The sequence below is a fragment of the Bos indicus genome, chromosome 25, assembly GCF_029378745.1.
Source record: "Bos indicus isolate NIAB-ARS_2022 breed Sahiwal x Tharparkar chromosome 25, NIAB-ARS_B.indTharparkar_mat_pri_1.0, whole genome shotgun sequence".
NCBI classification, from domain to species: domain Eukaryota; kingdom Metazoa; phylum Chordata; class Mammalia; order Artiodactyla; family Bovidae; genus Bos; species Bos indicus.
In genome coordinates, this window is record NC_091784.1 from 18,711,421 (window position 1) to 18,730,175 (window position 18,755).

Below are 18,755 nucleotides of genomic sequence, written 5' to 3' on the forward strand. Positions count from 1 at the left end.
CCCAAGGCTACACAGCTAGAAAGTGGTAGAGCCTGCAAAGTTGTAGCCAACAATGACTCACTCCAAACCTTGGTTTCCTGACCTTGAGAGTGTCTGCTTACCTTGCAGTTACCTGGGAAAAGTTAACTTTTACACCACTTTCTGCATGAGGACGATATTTCAGAGATCTTCAAGGACTTGTTCAAGGCAACCCAGATAGTATTTGGAGAAACAAGGACTTGAACTTGTGACCCTCTGACTTCAGAGCCTAAATTCTTAGCCATTCTGCTAGATTTCCACCATGGTTATAGCCCTCCCTATCTCAAAGATGCCTAGGGGATGTTATCAGAGAGAATTCAGATTTACTCCCAGTAAGATACCTAATTTAGGATTTAAAAAAATGCTTGTTTATTTATTTATTTGGCTGCATCTGGGCTTCCCTGCGACACGGGGAACCTTTCGTTATGTCTCACGCTGGGTCAGTAGTGGCAACTCAGTAGTCGCAGTGCTCAGGTTCTGGAGTGCGCAGGCTCAGTAGTACAGCGTGTGGGCTTAGTTGCTTCATGGCATGTGGGGTCTTAGTTCTCTGAACCTGTGTTTCCTGCATTGCAAGGTGGATGCTCAACCACTGGACTACCGGGGAAATCCCTAGTTTAGGATTATAGAAAGCAGAGTTCAATAGTCTTCAATTCTGGAATATACCTGGATAACCAGGGGCAGGTGGGATGCAGATTTCATTCTAGCACCAGCACAAAGTATAAGGAAGATACTTATTTCAAAATTTTAATTTGAGTTCTGCCATCTCTTGAGCATATATGCATATACGAAACCCCAATTGTGCACCATATTAGAATTTATTATAATACAAACAAGTCCAAACACAATATAATATCTAATTAAGAAAATATGAACATTTACTATTTTTTTATGGTAACATTTTTTCCATTCTTCGAACTGGAATAACCAACATTTGAGTCTCTTATTCAGTTCAGATAGGCCCCTCAGGTTGGACCAGTGGGCACCAACTGTGCAAAGTAAGTTTCCACTTGCAGAGTGTTTGCAAGATGGAACTTCGTGCCTTCTCATGGTCTGTCTTTTACGGTTTCTTTGTCATCCTCCTTATTTCCTTCCCATTAGGCAGCTCAGTCCTTGAGTTGTTCAGTAGAAAGACACAGTGTGTACATGTGTAGCATCACTGCATGTCCAACCAAGGACACAGATCATACAGGAGGGACGCTAGTTAACAGTCTTTGAAAGGGGCATCACAAAAACCTGATATAAGGCAATTGCTTATGTGCCATCAACAGCAGCTGTTTATGTGACAGGCTTCAAAACTCAAAGCTATATTTCCAAAACTGGCCTCAAAGAAAAGGCTTAAAAGTTTGTTTTCTCTTTAAAAAGCTTTTAAATTTTGTCCACAATTATTACTATAAATAAGAATAAATTAAAAGTCCTTATATTATTTGAGATAAATTTTAGGAGATATGTATCAACCTAAGCCAACAGGCATTTGTATGCATGATAACCAGAAGACAACTCCTCATGGACTGCCTTCAAAAATCAGACCTCTTTTAAATATTATTGTATCAAAATATAAAATACAGTCAGAAGGACAAGAGATCAAATACTAATTGGTATAGCCTCTATTATTAAGAGAAGTAATAAATGAGTGTATGAGGAAAACATTCCAAATACACACTCAGCTTTTACTTTTTAAACATCAATAATTAATTTTTACACACACCTAAAAATGTGGAGCAGAGAGCACTGAGATCCACATACATATTTTTCATCTTACATTCATTCTCAAAAAGGAATTGCTTAACCATTATAGATATTGCACAGTGACTCATTCATGTATAGCTCAAACTAGCATTTTTCAGACCTATTGTTTAAAAATAAATAATCAAATAAATACTTATATATATTAGGTGTAGGTAGCCTTTGGTTCATTCACAAAGGGGTGTGATGGAGTCATATCATACACACAGTTAATGAACAGGTACCTGACTACACATGCTTGGCAAAAAAAGAAACAGAAATGCAACTTAACGGGAAATCTGCCCATTCTCCCACACGATGCACACTGCCCTGGGGAGAGTGTGACCTGGAAAATACGAATCTGCTCTTCCCTCATTCAAACTTCCATGAACATCTTTTAGTGGGAGCACCTTGCTGCACCAGTGTGATCCTAACGTTCTCAAATACAATGGAGTCACACAATACGGTCTCTAAATGTAAGTCAATTCTGTCCTGTCTTCAGTGGAAGAAACAGCAAACTGTTCCAATGCTGGGGTAAAAAAAACTTATCTGAGTTAGGAATTTTAAGGGATAGAATATGGTCTCCAACATGGATCCTTCCTGAGAACTTTGCAGAGGTAACTTTGGCTCTGCCAGATTTTTTCCACTGACTTCAGAACTAATCTTTGGGTGAGACGAGACTCTTCTGCAATCATTTAAACAGAGTAGGAATTAGGATCTTTAGGGTGAACGTAACCTAAAGTTGTACTGATTTAATGCTGAGGGTATTGGCTGAAGTTTCGGGATTATGTGGCATTGGAGCCTTTTCTACCCTGCTCATTTATTGCAAGTTCCCTTTAAAAGGGTAGATGTGTCTTCCAATTTAGGGACAAAAGTGCAGTAAAAATCCAGCCCGAGGAACCAAGTGTTTCAAGTGGACTCTCTGCTTTTTGTTGGGTCACCAAAAATATCATACAATTCCAAAATCATGTTGGAATACTTCTTTCAGAACAGGGATAACTTCAAATACTGGTAATCTGGAAGAAGGTTAAAAAAAAAAAACTGAGAAAAACTCCAGCATAGATTTTTCTTTCAAAACACACCATGGTGTACACAGGAGCCTAATGTATTCAAGTCTGTGTGTATGCACACATGAGTGGTAATTCCCAGGGAAACCTCCATTAATTATACCCTAGAACTGTTCTTGCCTTGTACAGGCAAGGGAAGAATAAATAAATTCATATTGTATTATTTTGCAAAGGATCTGGGTTAAATAGCATCACTGAAAACTGGCACCACCCTTTTGAGCCATGTGCATCAAAGGGCAGACATGCAGACAACATGGGCACCTTCTCATCACCATTTGCGACCAAATGGCAATGCCAGCTGGGCTGCGGGGTGGAGCTGAGACTGCCTCCTTTCACACCTGGAGAGCTACTGTTCCTGACCCTCGAAAATTAAATCCAGTTCAAAAGTCACTTCAAATAAAACAGTTTGGTGAGGGCTTCAGCAAGCAGGGTGGCAGGGTTGGCAACACTACACATAAAGGCTTCTCCAGGAAGCTTGAGTGGCACAGCAAGAAGAAGCTATTTCAGTAAAGAGATCATACACAGCTGACTCAAGGGTGGATTGAAACTATGGCAAGAGTGGGCTTATTTTTTGTTTTTCTGGGCTCAAGAATTCCTCCTATGGCCCTGCACACCAGGCAGGGTCTTTGTTTTGGAGGTGTTAGATAAAACCTATACATGATGGCAAATAGAAAGACTGGATCTTAGACCCCTGAGGGTCTGAGGGTCATGGTTATGTTGGTTGGAGCATTTTCACGGAAACTCTGGCCAGAGTTTGTGCAGGATTCAATCCTCCCCTGCCCCCTCAGTGTCATTCTGCAGATAGGTATGTCAGGGCCACTTCAAGACCAAAACCCTCCCTAGGACAAAGGGAGCCTTGGACAATTCCCGAATCGGTCTGCATTGTTAGCTGCTGGTAACAACACAGGGAAATGATGGATGATCTCAGTTCTCAGAAGAAGAGTGTGGGCTCAGCTATGTGTTACTGTGGCTTGATGTGTCACGTAAATGAGCAGTTCCCAGTGACTGGATGATGCCAAGCTTAAGTCCATAGACTATTTCTCTCTGGTGTGTCCTTACAGGCAACAGGAGAATGACACAACCTCCAATGACATCTTCAAGCTGGTAGAGACTTTTGCTGTCTACATGACTTGGTGGAAACAAATGCATAAATGAAAACAAGATTCAAGCTTTTGTTGTTTTTCTCCTCCATCTTTTCTCATCTACCAGTCTGAAAGGTGCTCAGTCTGTGGAGACAGGAAATCAGGTTAGCACTCTTAAGGAGAGCTCTTCAGCCACAGGATGGGCCACATTCCCATCTGGCAATGGATTATGCAGAGGCACTAGGTGTCAAACCTATGGGGTCATGGGGATACTTTTATAGGTTTTCCATTTTTGTCATACTGGTACACCAGCATCTTGATACAGTGTGAGTTGGCCGGTGAGATCCAGGGGCTACTTGTTATGGAAAAGTTATGGTTGGTGTAGAACTGAACGGGTTGCTTCTGGCACTTGAAGAAGGCCTTGAGAGTAGCGGCTGCCATGGCACGGAACCGCTTGCTGATGAAGCAATAGAGGAAGAAGTTGATGGCCGTGTTCAGAAGGGCCAGCATGTTGGCAACATCGGACATGACGTGCACCAGCCAGCGGTTCTGGATGGGTGTCCCGTAAAGGTGGTAGAGGATCATGATGATGCGTGGGGCCCAGAGGGTGGCAAAGATGGAGGTGATGGTAAACAAGATGGCAGTGGTTTTCCCCGTGGAGTAGCCACGGAGGCGAAAATTGCTCTTCCTCCTGAGCTTGTACACAATGATGGAGTTCAAGATGAAGAAGATGGAACAGGGTACCAAGTACACAGTGAAGCAGTGAATCCAGATAAGGACATGATGCATGGACGTGCTGATGTAGTCTTCAGTCCAGAGGTTGGGCCACCAGTAGTAGGGGATACTGGTCAGGAAGCAGGTGATGTAAACACTTACGATGACTTTCCGGGTTCGGGCTGGGTAGGAGAGCGTGTGGTACTTGAGCGGGTGGCATACTGCAATATACCGGTCAATAGTTAATGGGACAGTAATCCAGATGGAAGTGTGGATGGATGAGAATTCCAGCACTTCTATGATCTTGTCGGGTACCTGAGGCATCTGCATGTTCAAGATGAAATCTTCCAATAGGAAGTCCACGAACACAATGAAAAAGAGGACCAAGATGTCAGCAGCAGCAAGTGCCAAGAGATAGTTGTACGAAGACTTCTGTCTCCTAGCCACCAGCTGAGAGAGGATGATCACGGTTAGGATATTTGCTGTGGAGAGAAGAGAATCTGGTTTACATCTGAAGCAAGGTGACTTTATTGGTTACTAGGGGCCCCTTAGGAATAGTGTCTTGGGCACTCCCACGGAAATCAAAGGGACTGAACCCATGTTCTTGAGGGAAACTTCTGCACTGCAGTTGCATCTCATATAAACATCCTGATACTATATGACAAAATTTCATGTTCACATTGTACTTTTTCTGTCCTCACACAGTCACAACAGTGGTGCTGCGGTTGTCCTCATTTCTGAAATGAAACTGAGGTTCAGAGAACGCAAGGAACTCGCTTAGAGTCAAGAGTTAGTAATTCATGTGACAGGAAACAAACTCAGATCTCCTAATCCTTAATCCTGTGCTCTTTCTTTCGTTTGACTTCAAGGAGGATATGGGGCTGGAATGGCATTTCCTGTGCTCAGGTAGGAGATTGGACTCTATGACCTCTAGAGAATCTTTAGAACTTAGATTTTAAGACCTTTCCTTTGTAAGTGGGTTTAGAATGGAGAAGATTATGACCTTTAAATTATTTTTTAAATAAATTATATTTATTTTTAGAATAAGTAGTTTATACACATGGTACATAATTAAAGTTAATATGAGAGAAAGATAAAATTTCCTTCCACTCTTATACTCCAACCACCCAATTACCCCTCCCTCAGGGCAATCATAGTTAAATAATTAGTGCTTTACATGTCTGTGTAATACATGTTGTATATAGTTTTGCAAAAAGAATAGTAATACATTATTTTTCTGGAGATCAGAATTGTTTTGAAATGCATCCACATAATTTCTGATCAATTTTAAGAAGCAAATATCTCTCTGAGTAAGATACATCTGCAAAGTCATTAGGGACTCATTCTAAAAGGATATCCCAATGGATAACATCTGAAAGTCATTCTACACTTGACTCTCATTAACTTACAACCAACTCTGAAATTTGAACATTGTTAATCATAGTTTTCGGAGAAGGCAATGGCACCCCACTCCAGTACTCTTGCCTGGAAAATCCCATGGATGGAGGAGCCTGGTGGGCTGCAGTCCATGGGGTCGCTAAGAGTCGGACATGACTGAGCAACTTCACTTTCACTTTTCCCTTTCATGCATTGGAGAAGGAAATGGCAATCCACTCCAGTGTTCTTGCCTGGAGAATCCCAGGGACGGGGGAGCCTGGTGGGCTGCCATCTCTGGGGTCGCACAGAGTCGGACACGACTGAAGTGACTTAGCAGTCATAGTTTGCAAACAAGGGTCTCAGAGAATTTATGTCCCTTGTTTGAAGTGCAGTGGCAGGGCTGGTATCCAGGGCTGTCTTGCATGCATCTTTAAAATTATTTCACAATAGTTCACAAGTGAAAATGTAGTATACACACCCTGGCGTATTCATCACTCAGATTAAACAAATGTTAACATCTTGCCACATATGCTTTAATTTTGTTTTTAAAGAAGGAATGATGCTATATTCACAGTTGAAGTCTTCTTTGAAATTGTTCCAGCTCATCCTTTCCTTCTCCCATTCCCTCCCTAGAGGCAGCCACAGTGCTGTCGTCTCTGGGGCCACATTTGCATAATCTTAACTTTCTTTTATGCAGAACCTGCCACTCTACATGATGCTGTTTTTCACTCAACAAGATGCTTTTGAGATCTATTTTTACTGATACATGTAGATCTGTTTGACTCATCTTAATGACTATAGAGCAATCCCATTAATAAATTTGCCAGAATTTATTTATTCACTTATCCATAGACATATTTATGCATATACAAACGTATGTCTATATATGTCTCTATGTATATATACACGTATTGCATAGACATATACATCTAGCTGTCTACAGTGTATATATATACTGACATATTATATGGACATCTATATGTGTATATATATACACACACACGCATTTAAACTGGTTTCAGGATTTTGCTCTCACAATCTGCTATAGTTAATACCTTGATATGGCTCTCCATGAGAAGTAGCTACATGTGAGAGTTTCTCTCAGGTAGTATATACATATTAGAAGTGTGTTTCCTATGTTTCAGAGTATGTGCACCTTCGCCTTTACCGGATATTGCTGAACTGCTCCGTAGAGTGGTGTTACTAACCTGCACTCCCAGCAGTAGACTATGAGTGTTCCAGTTGCTCATGACCTCTCTGTACTTGGCATTGTCAGGTTTTTGATTTATTTGTTTAAGTCTGTGCTGTCCTTGTTCTTGTTCAAGGCACTTGGAAATTACATTTTGAAGTGGTGGAGAGTTAAGGTACCAATTATATTAATTATCCAGTATTCAAACCCAGGACTAATACCCAAGCTCAAAACCACTTGATAATATCAATACTTCTAAACAGGGGTGGGAGTACCATGCAGGTATGCTACACCCTGTATAATGAAGAAACATTATAAATAAACTTTAAGTCAACACCTAAGAAAAGAGGCCCATTAAAGCAAAATTCTTTGTTTTATTAATCCTGAAATTTCAAAAATTTACTTATCCAGCTTTGTCTGACTTTATGGCATATCACGTTCCACTTTGTTTCCAGCCAGAGAAAAGTGATTTCTGTTCTCTAGGTTGCCTCTGACTTAGAAAAGTGCCATTATTTCTCAGAACCTCTTTTTCCATTCATTAAATAATGCCCACGCTCTCTCTCATGTCCCTGCTCTGCTCCCGCCTTATAAGGGAAGACAGAATGAATAAATGCTGAGGTCTCCCCAGAAAAAAATGTCATACAGTCATCCTTTAGTATCCACAGGGTATTGGTTCCAGGACCCCCCTGTGATACCAAAATCTGCCACTGCTCTAGTCCTGTGTATAAAATTGTAGAGTACAGATGGCTCTCTGACTCTCTGGGTTGCCATTCACAAATACAGAGAGCTGACTGTATATATTCTGCAGAGAGTGACTCTTCACCACCATCTCTTACTTCTTCATCGAAACCTATTTGTAGTGTGGTGCTAAAAATCTTTCATAACTAAACTCTTTAAAAATATTCAAGCTCCATCTAATTAGTCCTTTAAGCCAGGCAAGTCATCAACTTCAGATGAAATTGCCAGCTATTCATATTTGACATTTCCTTAAGTTCCTAGTAATTGCATCTCTCGAGAAACTAACCCGCAGCCATTGAGTTTCCCATTTCTTTCATGCAGGTAGATTTGCCCCCAAGGCAACATCAAGAACACTTAAGACATCCTTGGGATGAGAGAGATGTGTGAGCCACAGAGACCCAGAGGGGAATGGAACAGTGCCTGTGTATTGATTTTCTGAAAAAGAAATCAGAAAGTAGAATTTTCAACTCTTAAGGTTTGACATTTGCTATAATTCCTCACACTGAAAAATCCTTTCATTTCCACTGTGACAGTTTTTTCCCCAAAGAAAAGGAGCGGTGTTGACAGGCCCTGTATTTATAAAGGTTGAATAAGTGAAGGAACCCGAGTCATCACCACCTGAAATTCCATTTCTTAGTTTTTTCCTCAAACTAACTGGCCCAAGAATCTGTTGTGTGGAAACCCAACCAAATCCCATCCAAGCAAGTCCCCATGAACTTCATGATCAAAATGTCAATGCTTCTAAAAAACAAATCCTTTCTGTCAATGTTGTCTTTGGACAGGTTTAAGCTCCTGGGTAATATAAAGCCCATGTTTTGTGATTGCAAAGCTTCTTGGTTATATTATTGGGGGGATTCGTTTCCTATACTTTGCAGCTTACCGTACACAAATTTGAGAGGATTTGGGGAACAGCTAAAAGAACAACACAGGTCGGGCTGTCAGACCCCACCACTGGACGGTTGACTGGAGCAGAGGGGAAGGGTAAAGGTCTTTCCGAGGTATTTTCTATGTCTATGAGGTCTAAGAGTCCCTTCAGATTCCTCAGAAGAGCCCTGACTGGGAGTTCTGAGTTTACATCTCTTAATTCTGCTACATGTCTCTTTTTTTTGGTCTTTGAAAATTATTTTTTTCAATTATAAAAGTAAAATATACTTGCAAAAATTAAACATATCACTGCATAATAATATTATTAACTTACTTTTATTGAACATTTATTTTTAAGCATCTTACACACAATACTTCAATTTAATCTTTACAACCACCCTGTGAGGTCTTAACAGTTATCTGAAAGCTTTGAGGCTCAGAGAGGTTATAAGTAACTTGTTTGAGGTCACTCAGAAAGCGAGTGGTGAGCCAGGACAGCCAGGCTTTTTGTCTCCTGCATTTGTACATTTAACTATTACATCAGACCCTGGAAAGTGAAAGTCTGTCCAAATCCTATTTCCTAGAAATATTACAATATCTAGTTGCTTAGATGGCCCTCAGTGAACCACCTCCTGGTATTCATGCCTTTGTGTAGTCTCTTCCGTTTGATTCAGAGTTGGTCCCGTGACTCCCTTTTAACCAGTAGACTATTGTGGGAGTGACATTGCACAACTAGACTGTAAGTTTTTCAAAAGAATACTTGCTTTGGGAAGCTCTGTCTTGGAGTCCAACTGTGAGAAGTCCATGTCACTTCCAGAGGCCGTGTGTAGGGACTCTGATTGAAAGCCCCAGGTGAGTTCATAGCTGACATCCAACACCAGTTGTCATGTGAGTGAGCACTCTTGGATGTCCAGCTCAGTGGAACCCCCGATAACTGCAGTCCCAGCTGCGCCTCTGCTGCAACTGCTAGAGACCTGGAGCAAGAGCCATCCAGCTGAGCCCAGTCAGCCTAAGAACCAGGACAAACAATCCCAAACTGTTGTGTTAAGGCTCTAAGTACTGGTTTACAATAGTTTACGATGCTGCAACCAGAACAGAGGTTAAGCATTTGGTGTTTGTTTCTCCAGGATATTTATATGCCTATAATTATAAATATAATTAGTAATATGATCATCACCGCAAAATGAGATCATACACTAATACTGTCATGCAAGCTGGTTTTTTTTTTTTTAATTAGAAATTAGAATCTTCCTATGTCAACAATAGAGAAGGCAATGGCACCCCACTCCAGTACTCTTGCCTGGAAAATCCCATGGATGGAGGAGCCTGGTAGGCTGCAGTCCATGGGGTCGCTAAGAGTCAGACATGACTGAGCAACTTCACTTTCACTTTTCACTTTCATGCATTGGAGAAGGAAATAGCAACCCACTCCAGTGTTCTTGCCTGGAACACTGCCTGCCCAGGGACAGGGGAGCCTGGTGGGCTGCCGTCTATGGGGTTGCACAGAGTCGGACACGACTGAAGCGACTTAGCAGCAGCAGCAGCATGTCAACAATATTCATGAAATATTCACCTATGGATGGACATTACTTGTTTTATTATTTTGGCCGCTACAGAGTTTTTATTATTTTGGCCACTACAGTTTTGGCCACTACAGATGTTTACAAATATATAAACATCTTTGCATATTTCTGTGGAATAAGTTCTCCAAAGTAGAAATGCTGGTTTAAAGGATAACACATTTTTTCTCTTCCCCTCTCTCTCCTTCCTTCCCTTTCTCCCTTTTCGCTTTCTTCTTCTCTCTTTCCCTCCCTGTCTGCCTCCTCTCTTCCTAAAGACAGCTAATAGAATTTGTAAGAAGGAAAGGAGCTCAAGTTGAAGCTACAAAAAGATTTAGGTTAGACAGCAAAGAGCACTTTCTGACTGCAGTGGCAGTTACGTGAACTAGAGCAGGCCATTGATACCACAGACGTTTGGTCCATGCAGGTCTTCCAAAAAGAACAGAGTTGTGTATTTGGGCTGATTAAATTCCTGGGATTACCTTCTATAAATCCTCTCTCTCTGCATTCTAAATCATGTTCTTGTGAATTTCCCAAAAGAGAACCATTCAACCCTTTCAGCCACCATCCCCTGTGACTTAAATGAATCCTCCTCTCCTTCAGATGCCCATGTTTTGCACTAGAAGAGGCAGTCCACATGTCCTACAGATACAGCAGGACCCCTGACATTGTGAGCAATTCTGGTCATGTTATTTATGTGGCTGCTGGAAGGTACCTCAAGGACAGATTTTTAGGAAAAGCAATTTCCAAGTCCTGCAAGCAAGAAATCAGCAGTGTCCTTGTTTAGTCAGCTGTGGGGGCTGAATTGTGTGATGGGACATTGCCTCTTTTGGGCTGTCACTTTCCTACTGTTACCTTTTCAATTACAGATCTTGGAGTGGAGAAAGGGGAAACAAAATGATGCTAGCTCTGGAATCCTGAACCAGGCTGGTGCTACTGCCCTGGTTCCCTTGTGGTGGGGAGGGCACCAGGTTGCTGCATCTAGAGGGTCCAGAAGAGGAAGGAGGCATTGTTTCCATTGCAGCTGCCACACCTGCGATGCAGAGTATCAGGTGTGTGGTGGGGGGTGATGGGGCTCAGAGCTACACAACTGATGCCTTCCCCAAGGAGTACAGCTCTGCAGTGTTTGATGATTATAGTGCCCTGAGTGCATGGTGGGCCCAAACCTGTGGGATGCAGGGCCAGGGGGAGTATGACCCTCTTGTATACTCTCCCACCCTTGGGCCAATGTCTTTGTCATCTGTGCCTCCACTGCAGAGAATGTGTGGCATCAGTGGCATCCGGAAGTGGGTTACCACTACCCGGAGGTGCCCAGCCTCCTGGTGGACATCAGGGAAGACCCGAGAGCCCAGCCTGATACCTGTGGCTTCTCAAGGAGCAGAGCAGACCCATGCTGTGTGCTAGGAGGGGGGCTCAACTTGGCGGCAGGACAGCACTCAGCTTGGGACATCCCCTGCCTCTGACGAGTTGTGCCTTGAGTGCCCCAGCTGAGCCTAAAGGACAATTCTGAACCCCCTGGAGGTGTTTCCTGAATGCCTTTAAAAAAGGCCCACAGGAAAGGGCTTTGGGCTCTGCTCCACGCTGCTTGGGAACACCAGGTACTCTTGAGAGCTCAAGGTTGTGCCCCTCCCCAAGAAGCAGCCCGGTGCCCCTCCCTGCTTTCCCACAGACACTGCTGCCTAGGTGCTGCGTCCTGTTAGGTTAAGAGCTCTCAGCTGTCCTGTCCTTAACTGCTCCCTCACTGCTCTTCAAACTCTTCCCTGCTCAAGATGCTCTCTCCTTTCCCCAAAGAAGGAGCCACAAAACCCAAGGAAAACAAATGCATCCTAACCTACCCCCACGTGCCCAGGCTGCTTCTGCATCTGCTGACTGACTCCGCCCCCACCCCCTCTGGACCTTTCCCACCCCATCAGCATCAGGAAAATCTGTCTCCAGTGGGGGTGGGGTGGTGGGGAAGATGATGCTGACAAGACTTGGTATTCAGGTTTTTTGACCTCTGTGGATGGTGTCAGGAGGTCTTCAGGAGGTTGTGCCCTCCTGAGGGCTCCTAGGAGAGGAGCAGGGAAGGGTTTCCAACCCCAGGCACTGCCTGCTGGCCAGTGGCCATCCTTGTTTCCTGTTGTTCCACTTGGTTCAGAGCAGAAGCCAGGGAATGTGGAATGTCCTTCCTGAAGTTGGTTGTTAGAGGCATAAAACTGACTGTGGCTGGTGGAGTGGAGATCAGGTGGCGGGGCCCCACCTCATAGGAAGGTAATCCCTGAGAGATGCCTTCAAGATTCCTGGAAGGGCCGTTTGTTCCTTTTGCTCTTTACAGGCTAAAAGTTGCAAATCGTAGTGGAAGAAGTTATGAAGTAGAGTGACTAATCTCCCTGAGCCTCATTTCCTACATCTGTGAATTTGGCATCAATATAAATGATACCATCATAGACTGATGGAAAGATAGAGGAAATACAGTGTGTAAAATGCTCCCAGAACATGATGAGCACTCTGTAAATGTTAGTTGTTACTTTTCACATCTGGCCTGAACACACTGTTCAGTTCAGCAGACAATATTGAGCTGGAGGCCAGACCCCGTGCTGGAAGTACAGCTGAATAGGAGAGAGTCCGAGCTCTCAACGAATCCATAGAAGAGTCCTGTTTACCTCTATGGATCATTCTGGGCATTACAGTCCTGTCACCTTATCTGGAAATTCTTCATTCCCAATCCCTCTAGCTGCATCTGTATTTCACCTCCAGCCTCCTCTTTGTTTCTCTGTTTGGTGGAGGAAAAACATTGTGCTTTACTACTTGATGATTCAGTTGTCTCTTCCGTTCTCTGAAACAGCCTCTGTTCTTTTTAAATTCTAGTTCTTATTTTGATAGCCCCTTAATTTTCTTTGTAACTTTACTATCATGTCCTTCACTGTTATACTACTTGTCGCCACACATAGCATTTGAATGTATTCTTTTCATAGTAGGATCAGTGTTTCCTGCTTTCTTTGAATCACTCTAGGATCTCATGCCTAGCATGAGAGCAGAGCTTGAGGCAGGGATGACAAAAATATTAAATCTTCAATTGATTGGTAGGGGCTGCTGGGCACCATATTGAAACTTTCCCCAAAATCACACCTGTGTTTGGTAGTGCTGTGATGGATTGGTGATGTCTACCATCATGGGAGAAAAAAAACAAAAACGCTGTGGGGATTTGCCCTGAGGAAGTCTTAGGACCTGGATCCATGGTGCAGCTTTCCTTTCCCTCAGAACTTAAGGAAGTAGTCATTTCCGGTGTTGACCAGGACTAGTTGAGACCTAGCAAGACAACCCACTCCAATATTCTTGCCTGGAGAATTTCATGGACAGAGGAGCCTGGCGGGCTACAGTCCATGGAGTCACAAGAGTCAGACACGACTTAGCGACTAAACCACTGTCAACCAAGCCTGCCTTTGCAGTTGCCTAGTCAGCAAGAGCTAAGATGGCTGCCACCCCAGGCCAGTCAGTCTGACTCAGGGCAATGGGGAGAAGGGAGTCAGCATCTAGGCCAAGGGCCAATCAGTTGGCCTTCTCTTGTCAGTAAAATTGATTCTGGCTTTTTGACCAGGGGCAGCTTCTTTGGGTAACCACGACAACTACTAGATTCTCAACTGGGAAACCACATTCAAGTTGGCCAACTACTCAAATGTCTCCAAACCACACTTCTCAGTGCCAAGCTTCATTGTCTTATGACTGCCATATATTGAGCATCTACTGTGTGCTGGGTGGCTTTGTATAGATGAGATGATTTTATGAGATTTGCTGGTGAACATTTTTACTTTCAAAGTTATGCATTTAATTTAAATGGTATTAGAGGAATGTTATTTTTCCATTTAGGGCAGTGATCAAAGCCTGTGTATAAAATAACTTTATTTAAAAAGTGAGTTGATTTAAAGAAGTATATAAAATGGCAGTGCAAGCATTCTCTGATCTCCACTTTACAAATGAGGAGAAACTAATATTCGGGAAGGGTGAGCCACCTGCCCAAGATGGCACAGCTGGGAAGTCTAAGAAGCATTTTGAGAGCACTTGATGGTGCCATTCTGGGTCAAGTTTTGTACCAAGTGAGGGATGCAGCTGTGTTTTCTCAGCTCTGAGGCTTTTGTCACAGAGACAGATGTGGGCAGGGCTTGAGGTGACTGGCCAGAAAACACAGAGCAGAAGAGTTATCAGAAAGGATGGGCTTGGGTTAAAGTGAGAGGCATGAATTTTGGAGTCTGGAGGAGCTGGGTTAGCGCTCCAGATCCTCACATTTCTCATGGCACCCTTGGGCAAGTAAATGCAGGGGGAACTGATAAATGAGGGTAACAGTGGTGTCTGGTCCAGAGGGCTATTTTGAGGATTAGAGGGAATCACACACAGATAAAGCTCTTGGCATGGTGCCTGGTACAGGGAGAGCGTGTGGTAAATGGTCTCAGTTAGTGTCTTTGAGTGTGATGACCAGTCCTGTGAAGGCGACAAACTGAACCAGGCAAAAGCCTGATGCAGAGGCAACAGCACGAATCCAGGTGGGGCTTCTCCTGGTGTAGTTCTTGAGGTTTGGAGAACTGGCTCTAGAAGAGACCTCTGACTTATTTTTCTTACTTGGTCAGTAAAAGTGTCCTTCATGCTGCTGTATGTTACACATGAAAGTTGTTAAGAGAGTAAATCCTAAGAGTTCTCATCACAAGGAAAACTATTTTTGTTTCCTTCTCTGCTTTCTCTTTTTCTTGTATTGCATCTGTATGAGATGACGATGTCAACTAAACTTATTGGAGTAATCATTTCATACTATATGTAAGTCAGCCATCATACTGTACATCTTACACTTATGCCAATGATATCTTGATAAAACTGAAGAAAGAAAGCATCCTTAGCCTTTCCAATTTTTTTAGGAGACTCCTTGGGATTAGACTGAGTTCTCACATAGACACTTCTGTGCTCCTGGACAAGTCGCTTCCCTTCTCAGAGCTTCAATTTCCAGATCTGCAAAGTGAGCTAGTTAATAAAGCAATAATTTAAAAAATAGCATCATAGCTCCCATTTGGTAAAGGTGAGCAGGGGTTTAACACAAGGTACACAAGAAAAGGGAGGGCTCCCAGAGAGTGTGACCAGTATGTGCCAAGGCAAAGAGAAGGAAAAAGGAAGATCCCTCACCATCCTCTCAGAGCTGCTGCTGCTGCTGCTTGGTTGCTTAGTCGTGTCCAACTCTGTGCGACCCCAGAGACGGCAGCCCACCAGGCTCCCCCGTCCCTGGGATTCTCTCAGGGCAGCTAACAGTTACTGAGTGTTTACATGTGTCAGACTCTGAACTCAGTTCTTCATCTACGAAGAATATTTCATGTCTATAATATCAAACATTATCTAATATTAAATATCCAACAGGGCTTCCCTAGTGGCTCAGATAGTAAAGAATCTGCCCACAATGTAGGAAGCCTGGGTTCGATTCCTGGGTCGGGAAGATCCCCTGGAGAACAGAACGGCAACCCACTCCGGTATTCTTGCCTGGAAAATTTTATGGACAGAGGATCCTGGCAGACTACAGTCCGTGGTATTGCAAAGAGTCAGACATGACTGAGTGACTAACACTTTCACTTTCAAATATCCAATATAAAATATTTGCTAATAAAGTAAATACTCTTTTCATCCCTTTATTATAGATGAGAGAGACTGAGGCTCAGAGGGTGAAGAAGTTGACTGAAGTTGGATGCAAAAGTGTCAAATGCCTCTCCCAGTTCTTCCACTCACACAGATCTGTAATACAAGGGCTGAGCATATGCAGTAATAATTGGGACATTTATTAATAATGATTCCCTTTACTAGGCACTTGCTATTGTGGCCCACTTGTTACAGGTTTTACTGGAATCAGATTTAATCCTTACACAACATTAAGAGATAGATACTATTTATTAATAGGCCCATTATAGAGTTGAGAACACTGAGGCTCAGTGGGTTAAGAGACTGGCCCACTACATGTGCGCTGGACCTAGGATCCAAAAACAATTTATTAGACTTTAGAGTATGTTTGATTAGCTCAAGGGAACTGACCATTAAGTAGAAAGGGGTCAATTCTTTCTCTGTTTCTTTCTTTTTTTTTTTAACAGTGGGTATGAGCTGGCATGTATATAGCATGAGGTAGCTGAGGGAAAAATTCCCTACAGAGGATTTGTAAGTCCTTCAAGAATACTCACCAACTGGTATAGCCACTATGGAGAATGGTATGGAGGTTCCTTAAAAAACTAAAAATAGAGCAGTGCCACCTCTGGGCATATATCCAGAGAAAAACATGATCCCAAAGGGTACATGCACCCCAGTGTTCATTGCAGCACTGTTTACAGTAGCCAAGACACGGAAGCAACCTAAATGTCCATCAACAGAGGGATGAATAAAGAAGATGTAGTACATATATACAATGAACTATTACTCTGCCATTAAAAAGAATGAAATAGAGCCAACATGAATGGACCTAGAGATTAGAGATTGTCATACTAAGTGCTAAGTCACTTCAGTCATGTCTAACTCTTTGTGACCCCGTGGACTATAGCCCATGAGGATCCTCTGCCCATGGGATTTTTCAGGCAACAATACTGGAGTGAGTTGCCATCCTCCTCCAGAGGATCTCTTCCCAACCCAGAGATCAAACCTGGGTCTCTTATATCTCCTGCATTGGCAGGTGGGTTCTTTACCTCTAGCGCCACCTGGGAAGCCCTGAGATTGTCATACTGAGTGAAGTAAATCAGACAGAGAAGGCAAAATATCATATGACATCCCTTATATGTGGAATCTAAAAAGAAATGATACAAATGAACTTACAAAATAGAAAGGGACTCAGAGACATAGTGAACAATCATGGTTGCCAGGGGGAAAGAAGGGGAGGGAGTGATGGGGAGTTTGGGATGGACATGTACACTGCTGTATTTAAAATGAGGACATACTGCATAGCACATGGAACTCTGCTCAATGATGTGCAACAGTCTGGATGGGAAGGGAGTTTGGGGGAGAATGGAAACAGGTATACATATGGCTGAACTCTTTCACTGTTCACCTGCAATTATCACAGCATTGTTAACTGGCTATACCCCAATACAAAGTAAGAAGTTATTTTTTTTAAAAAAGGACACCTACCACTCCCAGCCCCTGGGAATAAACAAGGGTAAAGAGACAGGGGGTTCATCTCTGCCTCTGAGGGTCTAATTTCTTCCTTCAAGTACAAGGCTTATGACTGGGGCCCTCTCCATGGCTCCTCCGGATATGGAATGGTGCTCGCACCGGCTAATCCTCCCTGGGATTCACCCCAGGTGCTTGCCACTGGTGGCTGCTGTGTACACAGGATGCTCATTTGCTTGACAGTTTTGTGGACCCAGAGTGATGGTCACTGGGTGTCAGGGGACCAACAGGAAATCAGAGGCTTCTGGGCTCTTCATCTGGAGTTCACTTGGGTGTCAGAGGCTAATTGTGGCTGTGCTCAGGTTGTCACTGTTTGATTAAACATCTTGCGCTAAGCACCATCTGTCTCCCAATGGCTGCTGGGGGTAGGTATTTGCAGCTATGGGCAAATTTCTTATCAATCATGCATATAAAACACAGCCAGTATGAAAGCTTCATTTCTGTTGCCTGTCTTCTTCTGTGCAGTCAAGGACAATGGGACAATTAAAGGAGGCTGGCACTCATTTACACACTTCACAAACATTTACTGAGCAACTCACCCTGTGCCAGGCACGGGGCCATGCACTGCAGATGCAGTGCTGTGCAAACACATAGGTGGAACGAGTCCACAAGGGGCTTACGATCTATTTTAACCAAGTAGAGGTCTGTTCTGCTACCTACTAGCTCTGAGGCCTTGGGTGAATCACGCGTTTCTCTGGACCTTTTCTCATTCAAAAAGCATGTGCTGGGCAGGTGCTAAGTGGCATTCACAGTACTGAGGCTGCTGGAGTGAGGAGGCAAGTCTCTCCCCACTGGCAAGGGGGGCAGAAAGGGAAAGAGGTTGCATGACTGAGAAGCGAGTGTGATCTAGAGGGCCCAGGTATTTTCTTGGTCCCACAGGGAGAAGGTGGGAATGAATTCTGACTTTGGGGCCTGGGAAAGCTGCATGAAAGTGTGAAGAGGAGCTGGGATCCAGGACCTGCATGAGCAAAGGAAATGGGGTCATAGGTGACACAGTCAAGAACGAGGAACATAATAGATAAATTAAACAAATAATTCTTCAGCTAATAACCCAAGCTGTCTTTCTAGCCTGAAGGCTCTCTTCCCAGGGGCCATTTCCTAGGGACAGCTGATTGCCCTGCAGCTAAAGCCAGGTATAACCTGCAGCAATCAGCTGTCGACTTTGCACCTCCGGCTGCTTTCTAGAATAAGGTCTGCATCAAATGTCTCCAAGTTAAAAGAAGGAAAAGCAATACCAGGTGATGCCAAGAAACAAATCCCACTCACTAGG

General features: G+C 43.4%; 1 protein-coding gene across 1 annotated transcript in view; it reads right to left on the minus strand.

The window, feature by feature from the left end:
* Positions 1–834: 834 nt before the first annotated feature.
* The window catches only part of GPR139 (G protein-coupled receptor 139), a 46,344-nt gene continuing 28,423 nt past the window's right edge, over positions 835–18,755 (minus strand). Inside the window, exon 2 of the mRNA XM_019987272.2 lies at positions 835–5,085. Coding sequence (XP_019842831.1) covers positions 4,151–5,085 — 935 coding nt within the window. The 3' untranslated portion in view covers positions 835–4,150. The remainder of the gene's footprint in view (positions 5,086–18,755) is intronic.